Source organism: Zalophus californianus, chromosome 9, assembly GCF_009762305.2.
Source record: "Zalophus californianus isolate mZalCal1 chromosome 9, mZalCal1.pri.v2, whole genome shotgun sequence".
Taxonomy (NCBI): Eukaryota; Metazoa; Chordata; class Mammalia; order Carnivora; family Otariidae; genus Zalophus; species Zalophus californianus.
In genome coordinates, this window is record NC_045603.1 from 116330077 (window position 1) to 116345565 (window position 15489).

At 36.8% G+C, this 15489-nt stretch overlaps 1 protein-coding gene across 4 annotated transcripts in view; it reads right to left on the reverse strand.

Moving 5' to 3' along the window:
• The window catches only part of MYO3A (myosin IIIA), a 231842-nt gene that overhangs the window by 114871 nt on the left and 101482 nt on the right, over positions 1-15489 (reverse strand). For all 4 annotated transcript variants that reach the window (XM_035729263.1, XM_027593914.2, XM_027593918.2 and 1 more), the window contains exons 11-15: positions 14618-14717; positions 12677-12793; positions 11348-11452; positions 11157-11240; positions 7791-7993 (exon numbers count right to left, since the gene is read on the reverse strand). In XM_035729263.1, the coding sequence (XP_035585156.1) occupies positions 7791-7993; positions 11157-11240; positions 11348-11452; positions 12677-12793; positions 14618-14717 (609 nt within the window). The remainder of the gene's footprint in view (positions 1-7790; positions 7994-11156; positions 11241-11347; positions 11453-12676; positions 12794-14617; positions 14718-15489) is intronic.

A 15489-nucleotide genomic window follows, 5' to 3' on the forward strand; every position in this document is an offset into this window, starting at 1 on the left:
CATGCATGCAGTTTGAGAAGGGAAAAATAAAACTGTCTTTCTTCACAGATGACATTATTATCTATACAGAAAAAGCTAAAGAATTGACAAAAAAACCTCCTTGAAATAATAAGCAATTATAGCCAGTCTGCAGGATACAGGTTTACATATAAAAGTCAATCCCACTCAAAATCCTAGCAAGTTATTTTGTGGATTCTAAAGTTTATATGAAGAAGCAAAAGACCCAGAATAGCCAGCACAACATTGGAGGAGAAGAAAAAATTTAAAGGACTGACACTGCCTGACTTCAAGAATTCCTAGAAAGCTATAGTAATTGAGACGGTATAGTATTGACAAAAAAAAAAAAAAAGACAAATAGATCAATGAAACAGACAGAGGGCCCAGAATAAATACAGCCCACTGACTCTTGACAAAGGAGCAAAGACAATAAATGAAGCAAAGACAACTGGACATCCACATGCAAGAAAAAAAAAGGAATCCAAAGACCTTACACCTTTCACAAAAATTAACTCAAAGTGGGTCATAGACCTAAATGTGTAAAACACAGACCTATGAAACTCCTAGATCAACTAAGAGAAAAACTAGCTGATGGTGGATATGGTGATGACTTTTTAGATGTAACACCAAAGCCATGATCTGTGAAAGAAATAACTGAAAAACTGGATTTCGTTAAAGTTAAAAACTTCTCTGTAAAGACATTTTCAAGAGAATGGGAAGATAAACCAGACTGGGAGAAAATACTTACAGAAGACGCATCTGATAAAGGACTGTTTTCCAAAATATACAAAGAACTTTAAAAACCCAACAATAAGAATACAAACAACCTGATTTACAAAAATGGACCCAGAGCCTTAACAGACACCTCACCAAAGAAGATATACAGATGGCAAATGAGTCTGTGAAAAGATGCTCCACATCATACGTCATCAGGGAAATGCAAATGAAAACCACTAGGAGATAGCACTATACATCGATCAGAATGGCCAAAGTCCAAAACGCTGACAAAACCAAATGCTGGCTGGGACGCAGAACCACAGGAACTCTCATTCACTGCTGGTGGGAATGCAAACTGGTACAGCCCCTTTGGCAGACAGTTTGGTAATTTCTTACAAAACTAAACATACTCTTACCATATGATCCAGCAATGGAGGTCTTTGGTATTTACCCAAAGGAGTCGAAAACATAGGTTCACACAAAAACCTGTGCATGGATGTTTGTAGCAGTTTTACTCATAATTGCCAAAACTTGAATCAAACAAGAAGTTCTTAGAAGATGAATGGATAAATGATTTGTGGCACCTCCAGACAATGGAATATTAATTCAGCGCTAAAAAGTAATGACTATCAACCCATGAAAAGATAAGGAGAAACTTCAAGTGCATATTACTAAGTAAAAGAAGCCAATCTGCAAAGACTGCTTTTCCATACAATCATATTGTATAATTCCAGCTATATGACATTCTGAAAAAGGCAAAACTCTGGAGACAGTAAGATGATCAGTGGTTGCCAGAAGCTGGGGGAGGGGAGGTTGAATGGGCAGAGCAGAAAAGACTTTTTGGGCAGTAAAAATACTCATATGTAATACTATAAGAGTAGATACCTGCCGTGCATTTGTCCAAACTGGAAGAAAATATGCCACCAAGAGTGAATCTTACTGTAAACTATGGACTTTGGGTGATTACAATGTGTCAGTGTAGGTTCAAACGTAGCACTCTGGTGTGGGATGTTGACAACTGGGGGGAAGTTATGCATGTATGGGGTAGGAGCATATCTGTATCTTCCTCTCAGTTTTGCTGTGAACCTAAAGCTGCTGTAAAAAAATAAAGTCTTAAGAAACACTTTCCTAGGTCTTCTCCTCCTATATGCAATATAATTTCAGTTGAGATAGATTTTACCTTCGATCTCTTTAGAAATTATTTATTCTTTCAGTACACAGAAGTTTTCCTCAGAAACAAAGATGAACATATTCACATACATTTACTTTTCCAATGATGCAGTAAAAGACATTTGGAGTCTTAGGATATCAGTGGCTTTATCTTAGAATCTCTAGCTTTGTTTCAAGGTTCTGCCAAAAACCATTACAAGAATAATTTTTACAGACGCTCATTTTGGGCTCCAACACACAATTCATGTAGGTATAAAATAACATGGTTAAACATTTGATATTTGTGCCTCATCAACACCTATTTAAGACACTCAGTCTTTAACAGGTAAAAATACTTAATACGAAGGTGTGCAACTTGATGAAGTGATTAATGTGGATTCTTGCTCCTCCTTATTAGTATTTCAAAAAGAAGGAAAACATTTTGAAAGAAAAAAGTAACCCTGCTTTTGATTAGCATGCATTCTGAGTTGAGACTGTTCCCTGAGTCTGTGAGGGTACAATTATCACCACGCCTTGGAAGAGAGTTCAAACGTCCAGGAAATCCAAATCTTTCAAATGTCTGAGTCAGAGGGAACAAGAGCTTGAGGTGAAATAGCAGCAGAGGAAGGGAAAGCAGAGAAGAATTGTGAAAGTCATTCTAAAGATCGACTCACAAGTATTTGGACATGGGAAGTGAAGGGAAGGTCAGAGGTTTCCTATAAATGGAAAAGGATGGTTTCCTTCCCCCAAAAGGGACAAGTGGGAAAAGAAAGACATTTAGGACAATATGTATTACATTGAATTCTATATTCAGCAGGAGATCTAGGTACTTGGAAATAGCAGGAGATCTAGGTACTTGGAAATGAAAGGAGATCTAGGTACTTGGAAATGAAAGGATATCTAGGTACTTGGAAATGAAAGGAGATCTAGGTACTTGGAAATGAAAGGATATCTAGGTACTTGGAAATGAAAAATGTGAACATAGGTGGGAGTGAGAAATATATCTTTGGGTGTCAATCACATACATACAGTTAGATGTTGGGGCCCTGATAGCAGAAGGAATTGCTAAGTGAGGGAGTAAAGAGAGAAGAGAGGGGAATGGAGGGATGAATCAAAGTCAGAGAAAAAAAAAATTCAGAGAAGTAAAAGAGGAATCAGGAGAATCCAGTTGAGGAACCAAAGACAGGTGAGCTTTTCAAGCCAAGGGTGGTCCATGGGCTCGGACGCTGAAGCAAGGACCGGCCCGTCCTTTAGAATGGATGTCCCTAGCCATTTCTTGTGCAGCCACCAGTAACACTTCAATGAACAATAGCATCGTACATGGGCAAGGTTAGAACAAAACTAAAAGTTTACTTCTTGTCTTTTCTCACCACAACATAATAAAAGTTCTTGCGGACTGGCACAGCACATAATTTAGTCTGCTTTGTTCTAATGAAATCACATCGATTGCTCTTTGTGTCACACCTTTAATGCTTAAACGGTGTGGTATACAATTAGAGATGTGAGTCATAAATGTAGACACACAAAATTGGTGGTTTTCTCCTTAATTATCAGCTTACATTTACTGAGAATTGTAATTTGACAGGACCTAGAGATGCTATAGGAAATACATTGACCTCCGTTGGATAAACAATCAGAGGATTCAAGGAACAGGAAAAGAAGATAGTGCCAATAATTACCCAATTTATATCTTGCCCTAACTACATCAAAACTGTATTTCAGAAGACAGAGGATCATAGCGTCCCATACATGTTCATAGGACCCGTGGTTCCCAGGTCAGAATGGCTGGGGACAAACGTAGGGTTTCAGCAAGTTACCGAATAGTATTTCTCTGACTGACCCCACTTCTAACCATGGATCTTCTAATACTTCTTCAGAGTTCCACTCAGCCATTTGTAGAAAGGTCCTCAGGTCTGTCTCATATGTGTTCACCTGCTCTGGACCCTGCGGATCACCTATGCAGCCAAGACCTCAAAACTGTGGCAAAGTTCTCACAAGGGTGTGGCTTACGCCACCCGTGAAACCTTTGAATCTTCGACAAAGTGGCCAGCAATAAGGCTTGCAAAGCCAAAAATGCAGCTTTGCCTTCATAAGGCCTCATAGGATATTCATGAAAGAGTGCTTTTAATTTTTTATTTTTACTTCCAGCTTCCTCCACCAAGACTCCTTCCTCCAAGATAGTCTCCTCAGTCCCTCTCCCTTCACCCCTACCTGCTCACACTTAGAACTCATTGCCTACTTTCCTGAGAGACTAGAAACCAACAAGTGATCAGCAAGCTTTGTTTCAAAGCATACATTATCCAGAAGACTGAGCTGCTTTATTGGAGGAATCCTATCTCATTTAGCTTTATATCTCCTGTGCTTAGTACAGTTCCTGGCACACAGGAGCACTCAATAAATATTTGCCAAAAGGATGGAGGGATGGATGGATGGATGGATGGATGGATGGATGAATGGTGGATTTTGGAGTCAGACAGAGACATGGGTTCAAACCCCAATTCAGTCATTTATTAGCTTTTTGGTATTAGGTGAGACTTATTACAATTCTCAGTGTCAGTTTCCTCATGTATAAAATAGACAATAATATCCATCCTATGGCTGTAAGAATTAAAATAGATAATGAATATAAAGTGCTTAGCACAGTGCCCAACACACAGTAAGTGCTCCATAAATAGTATTTTCCTTCCTCCATAGAGAGCACCACATCTGCCACTTTGTGGACGCCTCCTGCAGCATCTGGTAAAGTGCCGGGCCTCTGAGAGAAACACAATCAGTGCTTGCTGCAGGAAACTGTCGTAATGGGGGACAAGTGCAGTGAAACAGCTATAATTTCTATTCGTGAGAATTATCAAGCATTGACTTCAATATGCTTATCTTCTTCTTGAAATTAAGTAGCCCCTTTTAAGAATTTCTTCTTTAAAATCATTTACATTTAGATGAGAATTTAAGCCACAACCGACAGGATACTGCCATCATTAGAAATGAAAAAATAAACATATATATAACATACATAAACATGTATTTATAAATACTTATATATATTTACATATTACTTATAAATATGTAAATATATAAATATATATAAATATAACTATATATAAAAATAAATGTGGTCAGAGATTAGGGTGGGATGAAATGGGCAGAGGCAAAAAGGGAAAAAAACTTATTCCCTTAAAATAAAGGGTAGCAAACAGAGTGTTTTAGAGGGGAGGGGGTGGGGGGGATGTGTCAGCCCGGGGATGGGTATTAAAGAAGGCACGTTCTGCATGGAGCACTGGGTGTTATAGGCAAACAACGAATCATGGAACACTGCATCAAAAACTAATGATGTAATGTATGGTGACTAACATAACATGGAATAAAATAAAATAAAAAAAGACAAAAAACAAACAAACAAAAAAAGACGTAAACGTCTGCTTTGGTTCTTTTCTGCCACCTCAGTTCTATTCTCTACTCTGCCTTATGCTCTGTGACCCAAGAATTCCTCAATTATCTACTCGATACTTCATTTTCAAAGATCACAAAAAGCTTCTCTAGAATTTAAAAATACAATTGAAATTAAGTAAAAGAAAAAAATGGGGGTAAAAAATTTTTTAAATGGAAAAATTATAAGGCAGCCGTGCTCCAATTACAAACTGAGTTGGATTTCAACCTAATTGTAAATTTGGAACTTAAAGTGTTTATTGGGGGACCCAATAAACAACACTATAAAACTAGAATAGTTCTTTAGGATAGCTGAAAAGAAGTTTAATTAATTCATAGTATGTCTAAAGTATAATCCTAATTGGATTTCCAATTTCCCAAAGTATATCCTACAATATACCAATAGTATTAACAAGATTATTTCTACGGTTACAAACCCAGGGCCTCACTGGGGAGCTCCAGAGGTTACTGTTCACAAGGAATTTGTGAATGGTGCTCCAGCACAGAGCTCCAGAGAACCCACTGTGAATGGTGCCCCCTGACACTGTGTATCATGGTGGTCCCATCTGAATCTCAGTAATTTAGCCTATTAGGTCGTTCTTCCCCAGAGGCCTCAAGAAGAGTCTTACACAGTTATGAGAACGGGACAGATTCTTTTGAGAACCAGTTCAATCTCCATATCTGTGTGAGACCCCAAGTTTCCTCTAGGTGGCAGAGGCACTGACACGCAGATCCAGTAAGTTCTGGGGAACCAGCACACGTCGTTAATAGTGGCTGCCATCTACTGAGCATCTTCAATGTCCCATGTACTGTCCCAGGTGTCATTTCTAAGCTTCATCCAACTATCCACACTATTACTGCTAATAATGGCTTAAACTTATGGGGTTCTCACTCTATGTTATTCACCATGCTAAATACTTCACAGGCATTATCTTAAGTGATAAGTAGGTCCTCCTGTTATTTTCATTTTAAAGACGAAAAACTGAGGTACAGCGAGGTTAAGTATTTCAAATCACACACACACACAGTAAATTGCAGAACCAAGATCTTAGAAGGGTTTTTAGGGTTTAAATATCTTACCCAAAGTGAACTAGCATGTATGTGGTGAAGCCACAATTCAAAATATTCATCTTATAATCATTCCCTGTGTATTTTGAATTGAGGATCAAAGAATAATTTTCCACAGTGAAAGCTGAGTTCAGGAGGTGGACTCCAGGCAACTTACATTCACAATTTATTCATAAATTGAATAGTAGCAAATCTGAAGGCATTTATGGTAAATAATAATGTACTAACACATAATAAGACTTGTGTTCCCATGAATTTAACAAAAGACATATTACTATAATAATGTAGATATGCTTGGTGTTAAACCTACATAAGAAAAATGAAAGACTCTAACTTGCCACAATTTTTTTTAAAGATTTATTTATTTGAGAGAGAGAGAGAGAGAGAGAGAGAGAGAGCACGCATGCGCACCTGCATTGAGAGGGGCAGAGGGGAAGGGAGAGGGACAAGCAGACTCCAGGCTGAGTGTGGAGCCCAACATGGGGCTTGTGCCCATGATGCTGGGATCACGACCTGAGCCAAAATCAAGAGTCAGATGCTCAAGGACTGAGCCACCCAGTTGCCCCTAACCCGCCACACTTTTTAAAAATAATATAACAACCAAGGTACAAATCCAATGTTTGTTTTTTTTTAAAGACTTTATTTATTTATTTGAGAGAGAGAGAATGAGAGATAGAGAGCGAGCACGAGACGGAAGAGGGTCAGAGGGAGAAGCAGACTCCCCGTCGAGCAGGGAGCCCGATGCGGGACTCGATCGCGGGACTCCAGGATCATGAACTGAGCCGCAGGCAGTCGCTTAACCAGCGGAGCCACCCAGGCGCCCACAAATCCACTGTTTTGACTACAGTTTCCACATAAGGGTAACAAAGCTATTTTGGAATCATCAGGACAGGAGAGAGATTTTATCATTCAGCTACAAACAGCCAAAAGGAACTCAATCGACCTAACAAAATCAGCTGGAAATTGAAGGGGCAGTACAATTAAGCCCATACCCGAATCTTCTATTTGGTCTCTTGTATATAACCATAGGAAGGACAGAATTAATACAAAGATCTATTTATACATATTAGCATTTAAAAGAAAAAAAAAGACTTATTTCTAATTAAATTTCACATTAGTTTTGTGTACAGAAATATATTGTCTCCTACTTCAGAAATCACTACAATTTATCCTGTTAGTGTCTATGATGGGCATAGGGTTTATATCCGGCGTCATAAATTTCAGGTGACTTATTAACTCCTCTACTAGATGTGACATGTGAGAATAAGATAGTGCTGAGGGATCTCTTTGATTCTAACAATAATTGCCTTGCACGTAGTGGATGATCAATAACATTTTGTTGAGTTTTTTGAATAAGTAGACATTTTACTATTATCAAAACAAAAACATTGTCTTTGCTTGTTTCCCAGAAAAAAATATATTTGACACCGACTTACAGAGCTTGGTGGATAACTCGCGATTTCTCCAGAAGGTATTCAGAAATCTGTACTCCCACGACAGCTCCAGAAGAGGTAAATTTCATTTCTAAGTATTTTCCAAATCGGCTGGAATTGTCATTTATAATAGTGGTGGCATTGCCGAAGGCTTCCACCAAATTGTTCACTTGTAAAATCTTCTCTTGCAGGGTTCTGTTATTAGCCTAGAGAAAAATGTCAAGATATTTTTTAATGTAAAAAATTAATTTTGCATATAATAAAATGCCTCTTTTTGATAAGCACTATACGTAGATATAAAGGCATTGAGATCATACTCTCGGCATACCGCCAGATGTTATAATATCTGGTCTATTTTTCCCTTCCTGTATGTGTGTGCTCACTTGCTTTCTTCAAGGAGCAAAGAGATATTCTATACTTTTTCTATTGCCATATCGTTCTGTTCAGTGCCTGATTTATAAACACAATTCATAAGCGGTCTATGCACAGTGGGGTACTCATTCTGTTATTCTTCCTCTCCCTCCCTGGGGCCCCATCCAAATGTTCCCCAAAGACAGAACCACTTTGGTTGCTTCCATGGAAGCTGCTAAAGGGGAAAATCAGGGAGTAAAGCTAACTTGTGAATTCAGAAGCAGGGGACATGGAATTACTGTGAAAACTGAGAACAGCTCAAAAGTGTGGATGGAAGGGGTAGAACCCCAGTCCAGGTCAGCAGGCCTGCTTGGCTGTCCCTCTATTTTCTCCTACCCCATCTCCTATATTCCTTCCCTCAAACAAGCATTGCTATGATTATTATTTTTTACTTATTTACCACCTTACTGGAAATTCCACCAAGTAGAAATTTAGTTGGTTAAAAATCAACCTCTTTTAGAGTACAGTTCTAAAAGTATTAAAGAGGGCACGTTCTGCATGGAGCACTGGGTGTTATACGCAAACAATGAATCATGGAACACTACATCAAAAACTGATGATGTAAAAAAAAAAACAACAAAAAAAAACTAATGATGTAATGTGTGGTGATTAACACAACATAATAAAAAAAACCAAAACTAATGATGTATTGTATGGTGACTAACATAACATAATAAAATAAAATTTAAAAAATAAGTTTTTTATAGATAATTTTTTAAAAGGATTTTCTTTATTTGAGAGAGAGAGAGAGAGAGACAGAGAGAGCAAGCGAGAGCACAGGAAGAGGGAGAGGGAGAGGGAGAAGCAGGCTCCCCACTGAGCAGGGAGCCCCACGTGGGGCTTGATTCCAGGACCCTGGGATCATGACTCGAGCCAAAGACAGACACTTAATCGGCTGAGGCACCCAGACACCCCTAAAAGTTTTTATAAACAACCATATAACCCCCACTACAATCCACACATAGGACAGTTCCCTCACTCCCCCAAACTGTATCATTCCTCTTTGTAGTCAACCCGTCCCTTCAACCCCAGCCTGTGAAAATCACTGACCCGTTTCTGTCTCTATAGTTTTAAATTTTCAGGAATGACATATAAATGGAATCATACAGTATGTCGTCTTCTGTATCTGACTTCTTTGACTTTGACTCACAGTGCATGTGAGCATCCAAATCTCATCTAATGAGATTCATTCCTTGTGTCAGTCTTTGTTCCTTTTTGTTACTGAGCAATATTACACTGATTATAGGTACCAGTTTGTTTATCCATTCCTGGAGATTACAAACAAAGCCACAATAGATAGTTGTTTGTGGTTTTTGTATAAACATGAGTTTTTGTTTTATTTGGATAAATACCGAGTAGTAGGATTGCTAGGCTGTACGGTAAGTGTAGTTTAACTTTATAAAAAACTTCCAAACTGTTTTCCAAAGTGACTGCATTATTTTGCATTTCACCAGCAATATATGAGAGTTCCAGCTATTCCACATCCTTCTCAGCAGTTGGTATTGTTAGACTTAAAAAAAAAAATTTAGGGCGCCTGGGTGGCTCAGTTGGTTGAGCGACTGCCTTCGGCTCGGGTCATGATCCTGGGGTCCCGGGATCGAGTCCCGCATCGGGCTCCCTGCTCAGCGGGGAGTCTGCTTCTCCCTCTGACCCTCTTCCCTCTCGTGCTCTCTCTCATTCTCTCTCTCTCTCTCAAATAAATAAAATCTTTAAAAAAAAAAATTTAACCATTAATAGGTGTATAATGATGTCTCCTTTTAATTTGCATGTCCCTAATGACAACTGATGTTGAACATCTTTTCATTTATTTGCCATCTACATATTATCTTTGGTAAAGTACTATGCAAATCTTCTGTTCATTTTTTTAAATAAATTTTTATTATTTAAGTATAGTTGATATACTCTTGTTCATTTTCTTGTTATTTGATCTCTTGTTATTGAGTTTTAAGAGTTTCTTTTTACAATATATGCATTAAGGATGCAAGTCTTTTATTAGATATGTGACTTGCAAATAGTTTCTTTGAGGATATAGCTTGTGGTTTCATCTTCTTATCAATGTCATTCAGAGAAAAGAAGGTCTTAATTTTGTGAAATCTAATTTTTTCCTTTGTGGATTATGCTTCTACTGTTGAATATAACTATTGCAACTCTACAGTAAGTCTGAAACTCCGGTAGTATTAATCCTCCAGCTTTGTTCTTTTTCAAAATTGATAATTATAACTCCTTTGCCTTTCCATATAAATTTTTGATTCAGCTTATCAATTTTTACCAAAAAAAATCCTGCTGGGATTTTTTTATTGTAATAGCACTGAATCTACAAATCAATTTGTGAAGAACTGGTGTAATAATAGAGTCTTTTAATCCATGAACATGGTGTATCTCTCAATTTATTCAGGTATTCTATGATTTCTTCTATCAGTTTTTTCTACTTTTCAGCATACAAATTTCATCCATGTTTTATGAAACTTAGATTTAAATAATTTTTTGATGCTATTGTAAATGAGACTTTTAAATTTCAATTTTCAATTAATTGATCATTGCTGGTATACATATAATGCAAATTAACTTTTGTATTATATATAATATATATGTGTTTATAATGTATATAACATATATAAATACAATTGATTTTTGTATATTAACTTCCCTTTAACCTGCAAGCAACAAAAGGAGACAAGTAAAGAGAGTATTCAGTAAATGTGCTGGGGCTTAAAAGGGAGAAAAATCACATTTAATAAAGCCTTTCCTACTAAGAGTGACAAAAGTTAGAATGTCCTCAAAACAGAATGTACACTTTTTCTACTGCTTGTTATATTTTAAACTCACAGAGGATAGCAAGTGTGTTTTATAATTTCTGTACATTATTTAATGTGGGAATTAGTGAACATTAATCTAATCAGCTACATTAGGTTCTGAAATACAACAAATATTTCTGTTAGGATAGAGAAAAGATTGTACCTTTCCAAGCACCGTCAGCTGCTGAACCAAAAGATGAGCACTTTCTGTCTTTCCAGCACCACTTTCTCCGGAAATAACAATGCACTGCACAGTGAGGGAAGGAAACCATGAGAAGACTTCATCCCCACAAGATGTGGCTCACACACAAGAAGCTAAAAGGGGAATTTCTAAGGATGTGAGACTCTCCTTACCTGATCTGAATTATATGTTACCATTGACTGGTATCCTAAGTCAGCCACTGCAAAAATGTGAGGAGGATTGGCAGTTCTCTTTGCTCCGATATATAGTTTGGAATGCTACAGGTTAAAAAGAACACATTTTGTGGGGCTTTTCTTTTTGTTTTTGTTTAAATCCTAGATTATTTACAGGCAGAACTCCCAATTTTTAAGACAAAACATAAATCAGGATACATTTTCATACCACCAAAACATTACACACATTACACACGCATACTACACACACTTAGAGGTATGCACAATTATATAAAATAAAAGCCTGACATAAAAGAGCCCAGAAATATGATGTAACATAATAGAATATAATATCACTCTGGTAGCAGTATTTAAAAGAAGACTCTTGGAAGTGCATACCACTTCCAAAGCAGAACTTAATGTTTCAAAATACTATTATTTCTTTAAATAAAAAGATACTATAAATAAGACAATCAGGTATCATTTTGTTGACTCTTCCCTGGGTATAATAATGTCTGACCTACGATCACCACATTTTTCTTTGACATCATTTGACATACAGCCTATCATTTATTTGTCCAAATCACCAAGTTAACTGATGGCAGAATTTGGTGAAAGCCCAGACTTCTGGAACTTAAGCTCAAGCTTCATAAATTTACCATTATTCTTGTAAATTTTAAGTGGTAGAGGATGACAGAATTATTTATTTCTCACATATACAAAAACTATTATTCACAGTATTAACTGATTTTCTAGAATACACAAATAGCTAAAAGAGAATAGGGCCAATTACAAATGAAAGACAGCTTAGCTTAATTCCGAATACTGTTCTATATTTAAGCCATTACGGCTTGAATAATGGATAATTATATACTTATATTCATAAAACACACACTGTCTGATACTAAAAACCAATATGTCAAAAGGAATTTTTAAATTCACAATGACAAGTTTCATAGTCACCAAGTATATATTACCTGTGAGACAATGTAATTATACTCTTGACTCTCCAATACTTGGTTCAGAGGTAGACAATACACCTGCAATTTTGTAGGCATCTGTTTATTAATATGATGCATAGTATAGACCAGTTACCAATGACTGGAAGTAATTACCTTTCGGCCATATACTTTTGGAAAAAGGAAGACCAGGAACCACATTCAGATTGATTCACCTCCTATTTTCCCTATCTCTATGTTTTAACAGTAATTATTTGTTTCTTCAAGGCATTGCATAAAACTATCTTGGCATCATCTAAATTAATTTAAAAACCTGAGTAGTATAATTATTATTACAAAGTAAAAGAATGCAAGCCACACCACCACATACCTCTGTGGAATAAAGACCCAGACTCTGAAAAGGGTTAAGAGCAATAAGTATATCTCCCACATAGATATAAATCTGATCTCTGGAATAACACTTCTCAAGTTGCTGTGAGACTGTATTCTATAATAAAACAAAAATAATTTTTTTTCTTAAAAGTCATTTAAGGTCAGTTACAACTTCAAATGTAAACAATATAAATGAAACATCTGGAATTTGGACTAAGATCGGAAAGGAATAGACACGCTGGTAGTAAGGAGTATAACACTGGGTCAGCAAGTATCTTTCCACCTGGCAGGCATTTTCTTTTGTTTTGAAAGCCATAGAGAGATGGCGTTGTCCTATGTGCTTTCCAAAGGCTGTATGAAATATTACAGGGATATTATATGTTGAGAACCTTCTAGAAAATAAGTAAATGCAGAAGATGAAATAAAGAGAAAGATCAATAGAAAAGGGAGGGGAAGATACAGTGAACATGACTTTATTGCAAATCAAGGTTATTTAGTGGTTCTGTAGAATGTCCTAGCCCTTTGCTGAGACATTGTTTTTATGAGGCACAGTAAAAAGTTCAGAAAAGTAGCTTTCATAGTTGATAAATCATGAGTCCATGAAATCAATTTTAATAGTGTCAGAAATCATCATTGACGGTGTGACACAAGAGGAGAGCAGTAGATCATAGCTCAAAAATGAGACAAAAACGAAAGCACAGACAACAGAAAAAAACAAGCCCAGTGTTTAATATATAGGTCAGCAGTATGATGAGCAAAGTCTTCTTTATAAATCCACAAGCCTAGAAATTCACACCATTGGAGAATTTGGTATGAAAACATTCATAAAGGTGCTGGCAATCTCTGACTTGCAAATACTACTTGATTACAAGATGTTTGATGTTCTCAAGAAAGATTATTTTGAGGAAGTACTTGAGTTGTTTAAGCAACCCTAAATTTACCAAATGACTACTTCTGTTCAGAAAATGTCTCCTGATTTGTTGAATTTCTAAGCAAATCTCAGGCATGTATTAGATGTATTTAAAAAACCCCATTGATCAGGGTAGAGATCCTAACCTTTTACTTGAAAAGGAGCTATTTATTTCTCTAACGATCTGATTATCCAGAATAGAGGGAGATGAGGGAGAAGGGAGGCTGAAACTATAATTTACGGGCTTGCATTTGTACCTTCACAAGAGATGCTTGAAATAGTTCTGAGGTCACTGGGATAAGGAGTTTCAAGCAGAATTCAGTGCCCTAACGGGCTAGCCCTATGAGAGCTGGGACTCTGGGATCCCACAAGGGGGACAATGACCATGGTAAGAGAGATGGGCTCTCGGAGTTTCCTAAAGGCCTCTGGGTAGCACCACTGAGAGTGGAGCAGAAGAGAAAATAGAGGGAGGATGCCATGTGGAGGTTGTAGGAGGAAGACCATTTTCTGACCTCAGTACATCATCCCTCTGGGGCTCCCAGAATGAATTCAGGGGGAAAAGGGTCTGTAAGTTATAAGCAACTCATGCTACTGGAAACCCACACCTTTGTAATTTGACTATCAAAAGAAAGAAAAGAAAGAAAGAAAAAGAAAAAGAAAGAAAGAAAGAAAGAAAGAAAGAGAAAAAGAAATAAAGAGAAAAAGAAAGAAAGAAAGAGAAAAAGAAAGAAAGAAAGAGAAAAAGAAAGAAAGAAAGAGAAAGAGAAAGAAAGAAAGAAAGAAAGAAAGAAAGAAAGAAAGAAAGAAAGAAAGAAAGAAAGAAAGAAAGAAAGAAAGGGAAAAAAGGACACAGGCTGAAGAGATCTGGAAATCTGAGTTACACATATTCAAAGTGAAGATAGGAGAGATAATCAGGAAGCTAAGATACAAGGAAAGCTTACAGATATTCAAACAGCCTCTTGTGCATATCACTTCTATAAATTAAACAAAATACAGAATGTTTAGGTTTAATTAAACTAAGTCTCTTACCTCATCCAAAACCTCTAGGGTTGCTAAATCATCTACATCCTTCAGACTGGACATTAGCGATCTACTGAAGTTACTTTTCTTGGTGTGAATACGTTCATGTCTGTAGAGCAATACAAAGAGAGAAACCCCTTCTGACTTGAGAACTTATTACTGATCGCAGCAGAGGTAAGTTTTAGATACATATGAGACTACAAAACTTCTATGAAGCTGATTTTCCTAAATTCATGCTAACCATTTCCCAGAAAATAGCCTAATATATTTGGTCTGTTTTCTCCTCTCTCTAAGAAAATTACAACATGTCCAACTTACTTCATGGCTGATGAAAAGAGTTCTATCAAGAACTCTCCTCTATATAAGTTGCTTTAAAGCTTCCTCTAAATTGTGATTTAATCTACTACAAAGTGGTGAGTCAGAGAGATTTGAATTCATTAGATTTCCAGTTTTGTTTGAGATAGTGTCAGGCCATTGGTGGCCAAGGAATGGTAACATTAAAAATTATTATTCAGCAAAATTTAAGAGGAATGCAAAATAAACTCCACTGTTGATTTTCAGATGGTTAAATGGATATAGGAAATTGGTTTCAGGCATTAGGAAGTTTATTTTCAAAGTAAAACATTTCAGCAACTTCTGATAACAGCCAGAGGATCCTGATTTGACATGAAGGCTGGAGAAGTTGCTGAGATAAACACCAGGGTGTATTTCAACTTTTCTGGACATGAAATTATCATCTACTTGATATTTTGAACAAAACTGTATCTTCACTGTTTATTTTTGGAGATACAATAGACTTTTGAAACAACATGGGCTTAGAGGTGTCAACCCCTCATGCAGTCAAAAATCCAGGTATAACTTTTGACTCCTCAAAACTTGAC